The sequence below is a fragment of the Typopeltis vanoorti genome, chromosome 18 (genome assembly GCF_054136105.1).
Source record: "Typopeltis vanoorti isolate ZY-2024b chromosome 18, IOZ_Tvanoo_1.0, whole genome shotgun sequence".
In the NCBI taxonomy this organism is placed as follows: domain Eukaryota; kingdom Metazoa; phylum Arthropoda; class Arachnida; order Uropygi; family Thelyphonidae; genus Typopeltis; species Typopeltis vanoorti.
This window is the reverse complement of record NC_143566.1, coordinates 78,527,966-78,544,859: the sequence shown is the minus strand read 5'-3', so window position 1 is coordinate 78,544,859 and position 16,894 is coordinate 78,527,966. Positions and strand designations below refer to the sequence as shown.

The window sequence follows — 16,894 nt, the reverse complement described above, 5'->3', positions numbered from 1 at the left end:
GTTACCTTCACCACCTTTGCAATATGTTCCCTGAATTTCAGTTTTCTATTGATCATCATCACCAGATCTCTTGTCTCCCCTACTTTCTCCAGTACAGTTCCTCGAATCGAGTATGCAACCTCCCATCAATGTATCCCAAATTTCAAGACTTTACATTTTGCTTCATTAAACCGACATCCCTGTTCATTTGCCGATCTCTCTAGTTTATTCAAATCCTCTTGCAGGGCCACTGCATTTGTACTATTACTAATAACCTTTCCCAGCTTCACATCATATGCAAACAACTAAATATCCCCTTGCAGTCCATTGACAATGACATTCATATAAAGGTTAAACAATACAGGTCTCAGTACTGAACCCTGTGGAAACCCACTTGTAACCTTCTGCAAATTTCCCCACCATACACAACTCTCTGATACCTATCAGACAGCCAATCCTGAACCCAGTTGACTAACCTGACATCTAAACCATGTGCTGCAACTTAAATATTAGCTTATCATGTAGCACCCTGTCAAATGCCTTTGCAAAATAAAAAATAAAAAAAAAAATGATAATATATGCCTTTCCCTCAACTACTGCTATTGTAACTTTATTATAAAAGTCTAGCATATTACTAAAAGAAGAGCACCTCTTCACAAATCCATGTTGACTCTCACAGATAACATTACCCTCATCTGCCCAATGCTATATACGGTCCCTAACTAAAATCTCCAAGAGCTTAACAGCTACTGATGACAACACACAAACTGGCCTATAATTAGACACTTCCAGTCTGCTACCACCCTTATGCAATGGCACTATCTTACCTTCCTTCCATTCCTTGGGTACCTTTCCCATAACCAGACTTTCATTCAAAAGCCAGGTCAAAGAAGCTGTCAGTTCTTTAGTACATTCTCTCAAAACCCATAGTGAAATACCATCCAGTCCACAGCTTTACTGACATCCAGAGTACTCCGTATTTGAAACACACTCTCCTCTTGTACCTCTAAACCTCGAGCCTGCCCTACCCCCTCTAGTATTAAAACTTTCTTCTCCAGGATGATATACTCCAATAAAGTGCTTGTTGTATGACTTCACTATGTCCTCTGCATCAGTCACTCTAATTCCCATTTTTATCCCACAATGTCATTCTTTAACAATCGTTTCTCCTCCCACTGGCTGTATAGCTAAAAAATTCCCTAGCATTTTCCTTGGATCTTAGTGCCAATCTTTTCTCATATTCCAATTTTGCCTTCCTCGCTATACTAGTCACTCCACTGGCCTGAGTCTTATATTCTTTATGCATCTGATCTTATCCCTTCTCCTTATATCTCTTCCATAACCTCTTTTTAACCTGCAAGTTCCTGTTTGTTATTGTTTGTCATCCACTTTACTATAAATTGTGTTCAATTCTTCACTCGTGGAATACAGCCAGCTTAGTATTGCTGCTAACAAATATTCCTTCACAATTTTCCAAGCACTAATGATATCCTGGCCTTTCAATTCTGCCCTCCATGGAACTGCCCCAAGTTGATATTTAAGACTATTATAATCACTTTATAGTTCCACATATGTTCCCTTTCCCTTTTCTTTGATACTCCTGCATGTTTATTCATCTTCCAAGTCAAAACCACATGGTCACTCTCTCCAACTGGGGGGAGAGATTTCATCTATTTATTATCAGCTCTTCTGATGCTATGACCAAGTCTAAAACTCTCGAACCTCTTGTTCCCTCTATTACATGTTGCCTAAGACATTTCTCCCTCAAGAATTCTAGAAATTCCATTTCCATTACTACAACATTTTCCTGTTCCCAGCTTATTATCATCATCATTAACAAATTCCTGCCATGTACCCTCAAGGGGTATACAGGATATGATAGTACTACATGAAAAAAATTACATCATTACTACCTTCCTATCTACAATTTTCCTCCAAATCAATCTGTTACTTGTCAGGACTCCAACATTATCAGATCTTATATTTCCATCGTCTAAGGCACTTTGTACCGTAGCAATCCATCTATATCTTGGTCTTTCTCTGGGTCGTTTTGCTGCCAACCTGGCAGAGAACACTTGTTTTGCTAATCTTTCTTTGCCCATTCTATTTAAGTGACCATACCACCTGAGATTAGCTCTGCTAATGCATTCCTGAATGCTGACAATGTCAAGTTCTTTTCTAATATCCTCGTTTTTAATATGATATTGCCATTGATGCCATCTGCTCGTGCCTGTAATCTTTCTCAGAACTCTCATATCTGCAGTCTCTAGTCTTTGGTCAAGTGTTTTACTTCTGACCCAGCTCTCAGATCCATAAGTTAAAACTGGTTTGAACACTGTCTTGTATACAGCTAATTTAGTGTTCTAATTTTTCTCTTATTCCATATGAATTTATTCACTTGACTTCCTACCATACCAGCTTTGCTGATTCTGTTGTCTATTTCTATATTTAATTTACCATCTTCACTAAAAATTGTGCCTAAATAGCTGAAATGTTTTACTTGTTCCACAGGTTCTCCATTCAAAACACAGTTGACATTTTCAATGATTCTGCCTATTTTCATTGTCTTTGTCTTTTTATTGCTGACCTTCATACCATATCTATTACAACAGTTATTCAATTTAGTCAGAGAATCTTGCAGACTTGTAGCGGATTTATTTAGAAGTATAACATCATCCGCATAAAGCAAAGAGCTGACGTTAACATCTCCAATTTTGATATCATGTTTAATACCACTTTCCTTCATAATGTGATCCATATAGATAATGAATAACAGAGGGGTTAATGTACGTCCTTGTCTCACACCAGATTTAACATTAAACCATCTTCCTGTACTTCCTTCAATTCTGACTGCTGACTTACAACTCAAATAAAGACTAAGTATTGCTTGATATAATGCCCCATTGACACCATATAACTGCAGTGTATTGAATAGCTTCTCTCTTGGCACCTTGTCATATGCCTTTTCCAAATCGACAAAACTTAAATACAGATCTTTGTTATATTCCCATGCTTTGTCCACTATTTGTCGTAAAGTGAAGATCTGATCCTGACAGCCTGTATTTGGCCTGAATCCAGCCTATTCATCACCAAGCTTTTCTTCCACAATTCTTCTCAATCGTTTCTCAAATATACTTGCATAGATCTTGCCAGGAACACTCAGTAGGGAAATACCTCTGTAATTCTCACATTCAGTTTTATTTCCCTTTTTATATGTGGGTACTATGAGAGCTCTACTCCAATCATCAGGAATTCTTCCCTCTGTCCAGGCATTCTGGACTATGCAGTGCAGCCACTGTAAGACTCTTATACCACCATACTTCAACATTTCTAGTCGAATATCATCTACTCCTGCTGCCTTTCCCCATTTCAAGCCTTTGATGGTTTTTTCTACTTCAAGTATGGATATGCATTCCTGACTGCATGCCTGGCCATTTTTTTTTATCACAGTGCTGTCATCACTGCTTGTTTCGTTTAGCAGTTTTTCAAAGTAATTACTCCATACTTCAAGGATATCTTTTTCTCCTGTTTTCCCATTTTCATGTCACCTTTATCATCTCTAACTCCTTTTACAGCACTCTTTCCTCCATTCCTAAGCTTCTTCAACAACCTCCAGAATATTTTGCCCCCTTCTTGATATTTATTTTCTATATTCTTGCCAAAGTCCTCCCATGACTTTTGTTTAGCTGGTTTTACACAGTGTTTAGCATTCTTGCATTTGTCTCTGTATTCTCTAAGAGCACAAGCTGACTTATTTGCCAGGAACTTTTGATATGCTTTCTTCTTTTCCTACACTGCCTCTTTAACTTCCTGTGTGCACCAGGGAGTTCTGATTTTTTTATCCTTGCAGATAACCTCACCACATGCCTCTCTGGCTGAATCAATCAATGTTTTCTTCAGAGTTTGCCACTGAATCTCCAAGGTTTGATTCCTGTTCTCAAACTCTTTCATTTTTCTTCAATAATCTTTGTGTATTTTAGTCTAAAGTATACATCTGAGAGCTGCTCAACTTTTATTCACTTTAAAACTTTCTTACATGTTATTCTTTTCAATGTGAAATTAAATTTTATCCGGATCAAGACTAAATGGCGATCACTTCCAATTTCAAATCCTCTTTATACTCTAGTGTCCTGCACCAGGGAGTAAACATCACTATCAACAATAACATAGTCAATGAGACTTTTCTTATTCCTTGCCTCTTCTCTCTATGTGAATTTGTGCACATTTTTATGTTGGAACATGGTGTTAGTAATAACTAGTCCATGTCCTGAGCAGAAATCCAAAAGATATTTGCCATTATTATTAGCTTTGCTCTTTTCTCCAAATTTTCCCAAAATATTTTTGTATGTCTGACAATCTCTTCCTACTCTGCTATTTAGATCCCCAACAAGGACCAACTTTTCCTTTTTCATTGTGTCAGTTGCTTTTTCTAAAGTCTCAAAAAATTCCTCCACTCCTACCTTAGTAGAAGTGGAGGAATTTTTTGAGAGGAGGAATCTGTGGGACCATAGGCACAAATTGGTCTCATTTCCCAGTTTCCCATTCTCATATTTGTCCACATTACTCTACTTGAGATTGCCTGCCATTCAGGAAGATTAGCCTTTAATTTTGTGTTGAATACTATGGCTACTCCTTCTTTTCCTTGATTGTCATTGCCTGAATATAACATTTTGTATTTATTGTTCAGAAAGAGCTCACCAGTTTTTGTCCTTTTTGTTTCAGTCACCCCTATTATGTCAATCTGGTAGTTATCTAATTCCTCAGCTAGCTCCATTTCTTTTCCATTCAGGCTTCTTATGTTGATAGTACCGATCTTTAACTCTGGTGATGTTCAGTTGGGGTGTGTTTTCAGTTTTGTTCCAGTAGCTGACTTTTCATTGTTCGCCCTGGTTCCCTGGCAAAAACAACGGGGGTCCTTGTTTAACCGGGTGACGCCCCAGTCAGCATGCATGAAATTTTGTCGTGTTGTACCATCATTTTTTATATTGGTTTAACCAATAAGAATACAATTTGGTCGGCTAAATTCCAAATTGCCAGCCCATCCTCATCCGTTCAGTATCCAAGTAGATACCATGAGAAGATGAGGATTGGACATTAGGTCAGAAGCCCTGGTCGGTTCTCCACATTCCTTTAAAGGCTATGTGGAGGTCTCCTCTATAGCTTTGACCCTTAAGCACCCCCATTGCCAGCTTATAATGCTGTATTTAAAATCTCCCATAACAATCATTCTTCTTGCACTTGCCAAGCTCAACTTCCTAAACATCTCCTGCTCTCCACCCTCTGTACTCCTTGGCTTGTAGCAACACCCCACTAAATATCCTGTTTTGTCCACCTCTACCTCACACCATATGCTTTCAAAAACCATTAATGTCACTGCCTTCCAAAGCCGCCACTCTTAGAGGACATAAGTCATCACTTATCATAAGCAGTATTCCACCACCACATTTTCCCTTTCTATTCTGCCGAAAAATGCTGTATTCTGCTACTTCTATTCCTGTTATTATATCATCTTCCGTCAATCACGTCTCAGTGATCCCAATAATCTTTGGCCATGCTGATGCTGTCAGCACCACCAATTCATCTCCTTTATTCCGGATACTGCTGGCATTAGCATAAAGCAAGAAAATGTCACTGCTTCTATACTTATCATTATCTCCCATCATGACTGCCACTGAACTCAGTGTTACCTGATGTCTTCTCCCCCCCCCCCTTCTCCAATGAAGAAACAAAATAAGAGATGAGCATCTTCATTTCACAATGAGAATTACCATCACAAATTTTCAACCAAATTTTGAACAGTTATCTAAAAATGTTCAGTTTTAGTCATCTCATTGAAAATATGAATACAAAATATGCAAATGTTTTCAATTTGAATGTGTCATTCTATATATATCCTCACCTTAATATTAAAAAACAGTAATCTTTTCAGGTTTTAAATGCTGGCCTGGTTGGCTGAGTTTTTAGCGTATCTGCTCTCCAGCCAAAAGGCTGTGGGTTCAAATCCTGTCGTGGGCATGGATGTTTGTGATTGTCTGCAAATATACTAGTAGTGGTGGTGGTCAGCAGTAGATGACTTTGGTGCAGGTGATGAAGGTGTTGGTAGGTGGTGGAAATGGAGAGTTGTAGAGTAGGTCTCCTCCCTTGATGAGTCTTTGGACTTCCTGGAGGTTATTGTGACTCCTGGAGGTGTCATAATAATAATAACTATTCAGATTGGTGTGAGACAAATTGGCCTAGCAAATATGAAAAGGATAAAGTCCCAAAATTTAAAAATAAAATAAGAAATTATTAATTGACAAAGGAGGGAGGTGGAGTATGAGATTTCTTAAAATATTAAATTAAAAAATTTATTTCAGTGACTAAAATGCACTTTTTTGACTATAAAGATTGTTAATACAAATAGGAATAAAATTAGGTATTTAGAAAAGGTGTCCTTTTTTTTTTTCGCCTATTACAATATTTTAATATGGTTGCATGTTTGTAGTAGCAGCAGCTAATTAAGTAGTATATGTAATAAAAGGTTAAATTGGGAAAGAGTAAATTCAAAAAAAACTATTTTTTTTTAATAATAGTGAAATTTTCAGTAAATATACATATAATAAGTACCTCTTTTTGCACCTGACTTCCCAGCTTCTGTTTTTTTGGAATTCTGATGTAGCTGGCATGTTTTTGTCTGTTATACACTTTTCAAATGAATGTATCTTTTTAAAATTTTTTCTTCTTTATGCACAAACTTGTTAAAATCATTGTTCATTCCTTTGATGTAAGTTGTTATAATTTTTATTGATTTTACTTATGTAAATGTGCTTCTTCCTCCATAATAATTTCACTAAAGAGAAAAATTCTTATGTGCCCCTATCAACTAGCCTTATAGATTATTTCCAAATGTTGTTGTGAAAAATTTAATGACTTTGAAATCACTGAAGTTTAGATTGCACTTGAGTATTTTAAAATTATCTTTTAAAAACTTTTAAAATTATCTTTTAAAACTTCTTTATGCACAAACTTGTTAAAATCATTGTTCATTCCTTTGATGTAAGTTGTTATAATTTTTATTGATTTTACTTATGTAAATGTGCTTCTTCCTCCATAATAATTTCACTAAAGAGAAAAATTCTTATGTGCCCCTATCAACTAGCCTTGTAGATTATTTCCAAATGTTGTTGTGAAAAATTTAATGACTTTGAAATCACTGAAGTTTAGATTGCACTTGAGTATTTTAAAATTATCAAGTTATATATTTTTTTCAAATTTTTTTCTTTCTTTTTTGATTTATCATGATGAATTTTGCACTGCAGTGATAAATTCTCTAATAGTGATAACTTTTGATGGTATAATAAAATTAAGAGCATAGGCCAAAGAGTTGTAAACATTATTATTGGATTTCTCTCTGGAAACTTAGTCTCTCTACGGTGGCAGTGACGCAAACTCCACATATTATCCAAATTCTTATTTATGCCTGAACAGTATATGTGTTCAAAGTTGGTTCTTGGTTTGTGAAGCAACTAGAAGAAAGTCAATGCCACATCATAAGACCAACTAACTTAGTGATGAGTTGTAGTGAAAAAGGAAAGCAGTTGAACCAAATACAGGCAGCCCTCGGTTTACGACGAATCAATTTACGGCGATTCACAATAACGCTGCCTGCGTATGCTTTCTTACTCTAGTGGTCTGACTGAGAAATGATGCTAGTAGGCACTCTAGTGTTTGAGTGTTTACTGAGCTACTATGACATATATGTATCTAACCTACTTTTAATAGTGAAAGGAATAAAATTAGGTATTTATTACCTAATTGTTCTATTTAATTTTTTTTACATACATACATATTATTGATAAAGTATGTGATTACATACCATGTCTGATAAAAGAAGGGCATAAAAGTTAGTAGAACTTGATGTTAAGAAGGCACAGAAATCAATCACACTTGAAAAGAAGATGGAGGTGATTCGAAGAATGGAAGACATACAGACGTGCTAATGTCTGTAGAAGTATGAACTTACCTCCATTGACTGTTACTACAATTATGAAAAATGCAGATAGAATAAAACAGTCTGTGCAACAATCTATGGCAGTAATAAATGCAAAACACGCAAGTTATAGGGGGAAAACTTCATGAAAAAATGGGAAAATTATCATCATTATGGGTGGATGACTTGAATCGGAAAAATATTCCTCTGACGCAGGCTGTTATAACTGAGAAAGCAAAAACTGTTTTTGAGGATCTTAAAAAGACAAATGGAGGTGAAGAAACATTTTTAGGAAGCAAAGGTTGGTTCATGAGATTTAAGTCTCAAAGTAAGTGCCATAGTGTCAAATTATGTGGTGAGGCGGTAAGTGCAGATGTTGCAGCACAGGCTGCTTTTCCTAAAGAATTTCAAGACTGTGTAGAACAAAGAAGTTATCCTCCTGATCTCATTTTTAATGTTGATGAGACTGGGCTCTACTGGAAAAAATTGCCATCACGCACCTTCATTTCCTGTGAAGAACGTTTCTCTCCAGGTTTTAAAGCTGCAAAAGATAGACTTATGCTTTTGTTGGGTGCAAATGTCTTCGGAACTTTGAAGCTTAAACCAATGTCGGTATACCATTCACGGACACCACGCACTTTCAAGGATCCCACTTAAACATGCTGCCAGTCTGTTGGAAATGGAACAAGAAAGCTTGGGTTACACAAGACGTTTTTATAGATTGGTACAAATAAAGAAAATGATTTGCCAGCCAAGGCATTGCTTCTCTTGGATAATGCCCCTGGACATCCTCAAAACCTTGCTGAAGTAAGAACACCATTGGATGTCAAGGTTGTTTTCATGCCCCCAAACACATCGCTTTTGAAACCGATGGATCAGGGGATTATATCAATTTTCAAAGCCTGTTACCTCCGTATAACATTTATGGAAATGGTAAGAGTCTTGGACACTTCAGGAAAACCGATTCAAGGCTATTGGCAGTCATTCGATATTTTGAAGAGCATTAACAACATCAAGGCAGCTTGGAACGAAATGGCAGCAAAGTGTTTAAAAGGAGCATGGCGAAAACTTTTTCCAGCATTTATACACAATTTCGAGGAATTAGAGCAAGAGGAGAATGTTATTGAAGACGTTGCCAAGTTTGCTCGAGAGGTGGGATTGGATGATATTACAACTGAAGATGTGAAGGCAGTCTTAGAAAGCCATGATAAACCGGTTTCCAATGAAGACTTAAAAGAATTAGCAGAACAATTAAGTCAACCACCAAAGGAAGAGATAGAAAATGAAGAAGGTCCTCTGAGAGATACAAAAATGACCGATTTACAGTGTATCCTTGCATAGAGATATTGACTGATGAACTCTGTGAAATGGACCACGATTGGAACGGAGTGTAAACATAAAAAGGAGTGTAATCGCATCTATTTGACCTTACACTGAACTCCTTTAAGAAAGAAAAGAAAATCTAGGCAGTTAACACTGGATACTTTTTTCAAAAAAATGCAGGTGATCCGAAACCAGGAATTTCAACATAGAAATATGTAATATCTTTTCAAAGTTTCATATTTTTTGTATATAATTTTGTTTTGTTTTTGTTATTAATAATTTTATTTTAACAAATATATATGTATGTATTATCAAAGCTTTAAATATAATAATGTTACACATACTTCATGTGCATATTTTTTGACTGTACAGAACATAACTTTGTACCTCCGATTAAAATTGGGTTCATTTTACGCTGATTCGGTTTATGCCCGTTTTTTCAGTAACTGAAGTGAGGTATAAACCGAGGGATGCCTGTACTTACGTTATGTGGTCCCACTTACAAAAAAGGTTAAACATATAGTGCATTAAGAGCTAAGGGATAAATAATCTAAATTCGGGTCACTTCATTCCTTCAATAAGCAGGGTGGTGGTTTTGCACCAGGCACTGAAATGAATCATCCAACTAAAGACATTCCTAAACATGTATTCACTGAAATTCAAACCCACAGTCTGTCCAATGGAAAGCAGGGACAACTATCTACTTGGCCATCCAGTCCAGTAGGAAATGGTGATATAAATGATAACATCATAATATACAATTATTTATTTATAATTCATAAATATTTCTAAAATAATTTCATTATAAGTTCTTCCCTTCACGTATTAGGCCTAGGTGGCCTGTTACAGGGCTATCCTTAGCACTTCTAATTCGTACCCATCCCAAGGATAAGGTGGCTAGCCCTATGCTTTCTGGTGTGTCCTACGTCTGGAGATGCATGTGTTCACGGGGCTGGTTTGCCTTCTTGCGGGAGGAAAACCCCCAGATAAACTGAGAAGAAAAACTCTGCAGTCAATGCCCAAGACTGGCTAATTTGCTATGTCTGAGAAAGATCCTTAAGCTCCTCACATTGGCAATGGGAATCGAACCCAAGACTCTCCTTTCCCAGGCATAGCCACTCGGCTAACTGCGAAGTTCATTATAAGTTAAAAGGTTTTAAAACTTGAACAATGATCACTGACTTCAATTTTTAAATTTTTATTCACTTTCTGATTCCAGTTAGAATTGTTTAGTTGACTTCATGATATAATTATTTTACTAATTAACAAGATCATGATGTTTTTTTGTCAGATTAGGGACAAGAAATTACGACTCCGGTTTAACCTCAACCACCTTCGTTCTACTGATGAACATGAACTTTGTCTTAAACATGTCCAAGTGAGTGATGGTCAGTGGCATACAGTAAGGGTGTTAAGATTTGGCAGTACTTCAAGCATCTCATTAGATGGAGGTGGAGGACGCCGTTACGATGAACTGTTAGAATATGAAGGTCAACATCAGTTAATGATGATAGAAAAGCAAAATGTCGTAGCTGGTGGAGATGTCCAGTATGTTGGTCCTGGTGTGACAGTAGTCGATAATGACTTTCAAGAAGGTAAATTTTTAATTTTAGTAGTTTCATAAAATATGATTCATGGGAAAATGTTTAAGTTTGAATGGTATCTTAATACTACTGCTACCACCAAGATGTATTCAAGATTGGTTTAATGTTTCTGAGGAGGGAAACTAGAATAGAGACCTATCCCATAAGCACTACCCAAAACTTTGATACTTTTATTGATAAAGAGGAGAGAAATAGCATTTGTCTGATAATTGATTAATAACCACTGTAATGAAACTGATACTCATAACACAAGATTCATGACTCCAAAATGTATGTGCAGGCTGCCTTCGGTTTACGATGGTTCAATTTACGCCGATTCACAATAACACCAGATGCCTGCACGTGCTTTCTTACTGTAGTGTGGTCTGACTAAGAAACGGCACTAGCAGGCACTGTAGTGTTTGAGTGTTTACTGAGCTACTACAATGTATATGTATCAAACCTAGTTTTACTGTTGAATCTACCTAATTGTTCTATTTTTTTTTTACATACATATTGAAAGTGATAAAATACGTAATTACATACCATGTCTGATAAAAGAGGTACAGAAAAGTTGGCAGAACTTGGTGTTAAGAAGGCACAGAAATCAATCGCACTTGAAAAGAAGAAGGAGGTGATTCGAAGAATTGAAGGTGGGTAGACACGTGCTAATGTTTGTAGAAGTATGAACTTCTCTCCATCGACTGTTACTACAATTAGGAAAAATACAGATAGAATAAAACAGTCTGCGCAATAATCTGCTGCAGTACTAAATTCAAAACATGTAAATTACAGCAGGGGCTACATCAAGGTGAACATTATTGATTAGTTCATCAGGTAAATCACATCTTGATCTGTGACTGTCATAATATAAATCATTGGAATTTCCCTGGGTGATATATTACAAAATTAAATCCTTTCCTAAGGGTTGAATTGACTTAGTTAAAGATACTGAGGATGAGTTGACAACAATTTTATTCATTTGCAGAGAAGTGTTTATTTATGTCTTTTGTCAGTGGTAAAAAAAGATCATATTTCATATTAAATCAGTTCTGTTTTGGTAATCATTTGATCAACAAGATGGTCTGTTATTCAATACTAAAGTTGAAATAGTTTATTTTTTTAATTCTGAAATATTTTTGCCAGTAATATTGAGGATCGAGTTTCAACCATATGCTCCTATTTGCTCCTGAAGCAGAGCTTTACTTGCTCCTTTTTAAGTTTCTTCATAAAAAAATGGAAAAATTATTATCACCATGGGTGGATGACTTGAATCAGATAAACATTCCTCTGATGCAGACTGTTATAACTGAGAAAGCAAAAAGAATTTTTGAGGATCTTAAAAAGACAGATGGAGGTGAAGACACATTTTTAGGAAGCAAAGGTTGGTTCATGAGATTTAAGTCTTGAAGTAAGTGCCATAGTGTCAAATTATGTGGTGAGGCGGCAAGTGCAGATGTTGCAGCACAGGCTGCTTTTCCTAAAGAATTTCAAGACTGTGTAGAACAAAGAAGTTATCCTCCTGATCTCATTTTTAATGTTGATGAGACTGGGCTCTACTGGAAAAAATTGCCATCACGCACCTTCATTTCCTGTGAAGAACGTTTCTCTCCAGGTTTTAAAGCTGCAAAAGATAGACTTATGCTTTTGTTGGGTGCAAATGTCTTCGGAACTTTGAAGCTTAAACCAATGTCGGTATACCATTCACGGACACCATGCACTTTCAAGGATCCCACTTAAACATGCTGCCAGTCTGTTGGAAATGAAACAAGAAAGCTTGGGTTACACAAGACGTTTTTATAGATTGGTACACAAATTATTTTTGTCCTACCGTGCTTTGCTTCTGTAAAGAAAATGATTTGCCAGCCAAGGCATTGCTTCTCTTGGATAATGCTCCTGGACATCCTCAAAATCTTGCTGAAGTAAGAACACCATTGGATGTCAAGGTTGTTTTCATGCCCCCAAACACAACATCGCTTTTGAAACCGATGGATCAGGGGATTATAAGAATTTTCAAAGCCTGTTACCTCCGTATAACATTTATGGAAATGGTAAGAGTCTTGAACACTTCAGGAAAAACTATTCAAGACAATTGGCAGCAGTAACACTTTTTTTCCTAATCAGTAAAGAATTTATTAATAAATAAATTCACTTATTAAAAATATTTCATCCTTACTACGAACAAACACCAATAATAAAAGTTTCGTATCAATAGCAATGACAAGTGCAAACAAATATCGTCGTTAGATCGCAGTGCATTTGTTTCGTGTAATGATAATTGAAAAAATATTATTCTTTTCATATTTTCAACAGTGACACTCGTCATAATCCAGCCTTGTATCTATAATAAATAAATGATTATATGTTATTTTAACAAAATAAAATAAGATTTACAAAAAATAGTTCACCACGCACACGCAGCAATAATAAACGTTTCATATCTCACAGAAATAAGGCGTGTAAGTATACTAAAAATACACTGCTGTTTGAGCAGTTACAGTTGGGAATGACGTAACATGCAATGACAAGAGCAAACGAATATCAGCGTTAGATCACAATGCATTTGTTTTGTAATCTAAAACATTAATCGAACAATTCCAATTATTAACTATTCAATCAATGTCAAAACATAAGCTCCTTTAACATGTTGTACTGCATTTATATAATGTTGTAAGCATTGTTATTATTTATAAACACAATAAATGTGTTTATAAACACGTTTATTGTTCATAAATGGGTGCTGCAGTGTCGCAGTGCTTATGGATGGGCCGCCACTGATTGGCAGTCATTTGATATTTTGAAGGGCATTAACAATGTCAAGGCAACTTGGAATGAACCGTCAGCAAAGTGTTTAAAAGGAGCATGGCGAAAACTTCTTCCGGCATTTATACATGACTTTGAGGAATTAGAGCAAGAGGAGAATGTTATTGAATACGTTACCAAGCTTGCGTGAGAGATGGGATTGGACGATATTACAGCTGAAGATGTGACAGAAGTATTAGAGAGTCATGATTAACCACTTTCCAATGAAGACTTTGAAGAATTAGCCAAACAATTAAATCAACATCCAAAGTAAGAGAAAGAAAATGAAAAAGGTCCTCTGAGAGATATAAAAATGGCCGATTTACAGCGTATCCTTGCATAGAGACATTGACTGATGAACTCTGTGAAATGGACCACAATTGGGAACGGAGTGTGAACATAAAAAGGAGTGTAATCACATCTATTTGACCTTACACTGAACTCCTTTAAGAAAGAAAATCTAGGAAGTTAACACTGGATACTTTTTTCAAAAAAATGCAGGTGATCCGAAACCAGGAACTTGAACATAGAAATGTGTAATATCTTTTCGAAGTTTCATATTTTTTGTATATAATTTTGTTTTGTTATTGTTATTAATAATTTTATTTTAACAAATATATATGTATGTATTCTTAAAACTTTAAATATAATAATGTTACACATACTTCATGTGCATATTTTTTGACTGCACGGAACATAACTTTGTACCTCCCATTAAAATTGGATTCGTTTTATGCCATACAGTTTTTGAAATACCTGTATTTATGTATGCATGCATATTCGATATTGCTTATTACATGTCAATTAATCTATTGTCCAAGTATGGATGGCATGGAACATTAAATGGACATATTTCTTTTTTGAGGTTGTCAACACTTAAGACAGATAATTACATAGGCAAAGTGGATATTTAAAACGTTATTTGAAAGCCAAATGTTTGTAGAAACTATGAAAAATTTGTAAATTGGCCAGAGAGATTACGAGAATACAATCCTTGGCATCAGAGTTACCTTAGCTTGCACTACTTTAAAGATGAGCACTGCCCAAGTACCCATATATTCATCTTTTATTAGTGCATTTTTTAAGACTTCACTGGACTGACAGTTGCTTTGAATTTGTTGGTTTTCTTCAGAGACCAGGCAGAAACCTTAAGAGAGCAAAAACTCATTCAGTACTAAGGGAATCGAATGTCAGAGAAATACATTTCTCTGACATTTGATTACATAAATAATAAAATACATAAATGAACTCTCAGTGTGTAAAAGTAATTACTAAAAAAAGAGCCATACAGCTTCATTTGAGCAATATAAAATTACATACGCAAAGTATATATTACATCCAAATTAGAGGCGAATGTTTGTAGAAACTGTGAAAGAAAATTTCATAAATTGACCAGAGAGCTTATGAGAATACAATTCTCAGCATCGGAGTTACCTTAGCTTGCAGTACTTAATAAGATATGAGCCCCAAGCATCCATATATTCAGATAAATATAATTTTATTAATTACATTTGTATATTTCATTTACTGATAAAATTATATTTGCTCATTTGATATCCAGACAGTAGGCTAATGATTCGAATCCCTCTAGATGTGAGATTAATTTTATAGTCCGAGTTTCATGTAGTCTCTAGAGCAGAGTTTCTGTATTATTTAAAAAGTAAATTAGACATAAATAAAATATTAAAAAAGCTCTTATCCCATCCACTGTACTAATATACTATAGGTTTACAAAATTTTGTGGGTGGACGTAACATTAAATATGTATCTGACTCCTATTTAAGGTAATAAAATGTAATACATGAATTTAGTGTGTGTGTGTGTGTGTACATACATTCATCATCTTTGTTAATGACATCAGGGGCTCCCATATAATTCTGCATTTAACAATCCATTAAGTGGAGATACTTAATGAGCAATTCATAAAGGTCTTTCAATCTTGTGAATGTGACTTCATGATGAGATTGAGAGCAGTAGATGATGTTGAGGAGAGACTGACTGTAAGTGAGCAAGAGGTGTATGGAGAGTTGAGTAAACTAGATGTTAATGAGGCTGTGGGACTTGATAATATATCACCACGTATTCTGAAGGAATGTGCCAGGGAGTTGACACCTGCCTTGACAGTCAGTCTCTCCTCAACATCATCTACTGCTCTCAATCTCTCCATGAAGTCACATTTAATACGAGTTTTGTACTCGGTCAAGTTCCTAAGGAGTGGAAGGAGGGCAGGATTGTGCTACTTCATAAAGGAGGTGATTGAACTCAAGCATCAAACTATAGGCCTATCTGTGTGTCAGGTGCTGTGGTTAAATTGGTGGAGAAGCTTGTGAAAACTAGGATCCAGAATTGAATTGAATTGACAACAATGGTGTTATCTTTGATGGAAGCATGGATTTGCTAAAGGGAGATAATGTTTTAGTAATCTACTTACTTATTACAATAAAGTGACTGCTTCCTTGGACAGAGGACAAGGATACCCAGTAATATACTTAGATTTCGCAAAGGCTTTTGATAGAGTACCCGATATATTGTTTAACCTTTATATCAATGACACTGTCAGTGGATTGCAAGGGGTTGCTCAGTTGTTTGCTGATGATGTGAAGCTGGGAAGGATTATTAGTAATAGTGCAGATGTGGCAGCCCTGCAAGAGGATTTGAATAAGCTAGATAGATAGGCAAATGAAGGGGGTGTCGGTTTAATGCAGCAAAATGTAAGCTCTTGAGGTTTGGGAAACATCGATGGGATGCTGCATTTTCTATGGGAGGAGTTATACTGGAGGAAGTAGGGGAGACAAGAGATCTGTGGTTGATGATTGATAGAAACCTGAAATTTAGGGGACATATTGCAAAAGTGGTGAAGGTAACATAGAGGATTACTGCAATAATGAGAAGGATGCTGACCTGCAGAGATAAAACAGTTATCATTCCGTTGTATAAGACCCTGATCAGACCACACTTGGACTAGTGTTCTCAGATTTGGTCCCCAGGATTTGAAGGGGATAAATTAACTCTGGAAAGAGTGAAGAGGCAGATAACAAAGATGGTTTCAGGACTATACAATGATAGTTATGAGGATCTGCTGAGGGAATGTGGACTGCAGAGTTTGGTGGATAGAAGAAGGAGAGGTGATATGATTGAGACTTTTAAACTGTTGAGAGGTGGTTACAGGGTTGACACTGGGGAGTTCTTTCGCTTAGTTGAACAGCGGGAAGGAGTGATGACAAGAGGCCATCCCTAG

The 16,894-nt window shown here is 36.0% G+C and overlaps 1 protein-coding gene across 11 annotated transcripts in view; it reads left to right on the top strand.

Annotated features, from left to right (window-relative positions):
• CadN (neural cadherin) overlaps positions 1 to 16,894 on the top strand; it is a 1,238,426-nt gene that overhangs the window by 1,128,874 nt on the left and 92,658 nt on the right. For all 11 annotated transcript variants that reach the window (XM_090407912.1, XM_090407911.1, XM_090407917.1 and 8 more), the window contains one exon: positions 10,563 to 10,866. In XM_090407912.1, coding sequence (XP_090264038.1) covers positions 10,563 to 10,866 — 304 coding nt within the window. The remainder of the gene's footprint in view (positions 1 to 10,562; positions 10,867 to 16,894) is intronic.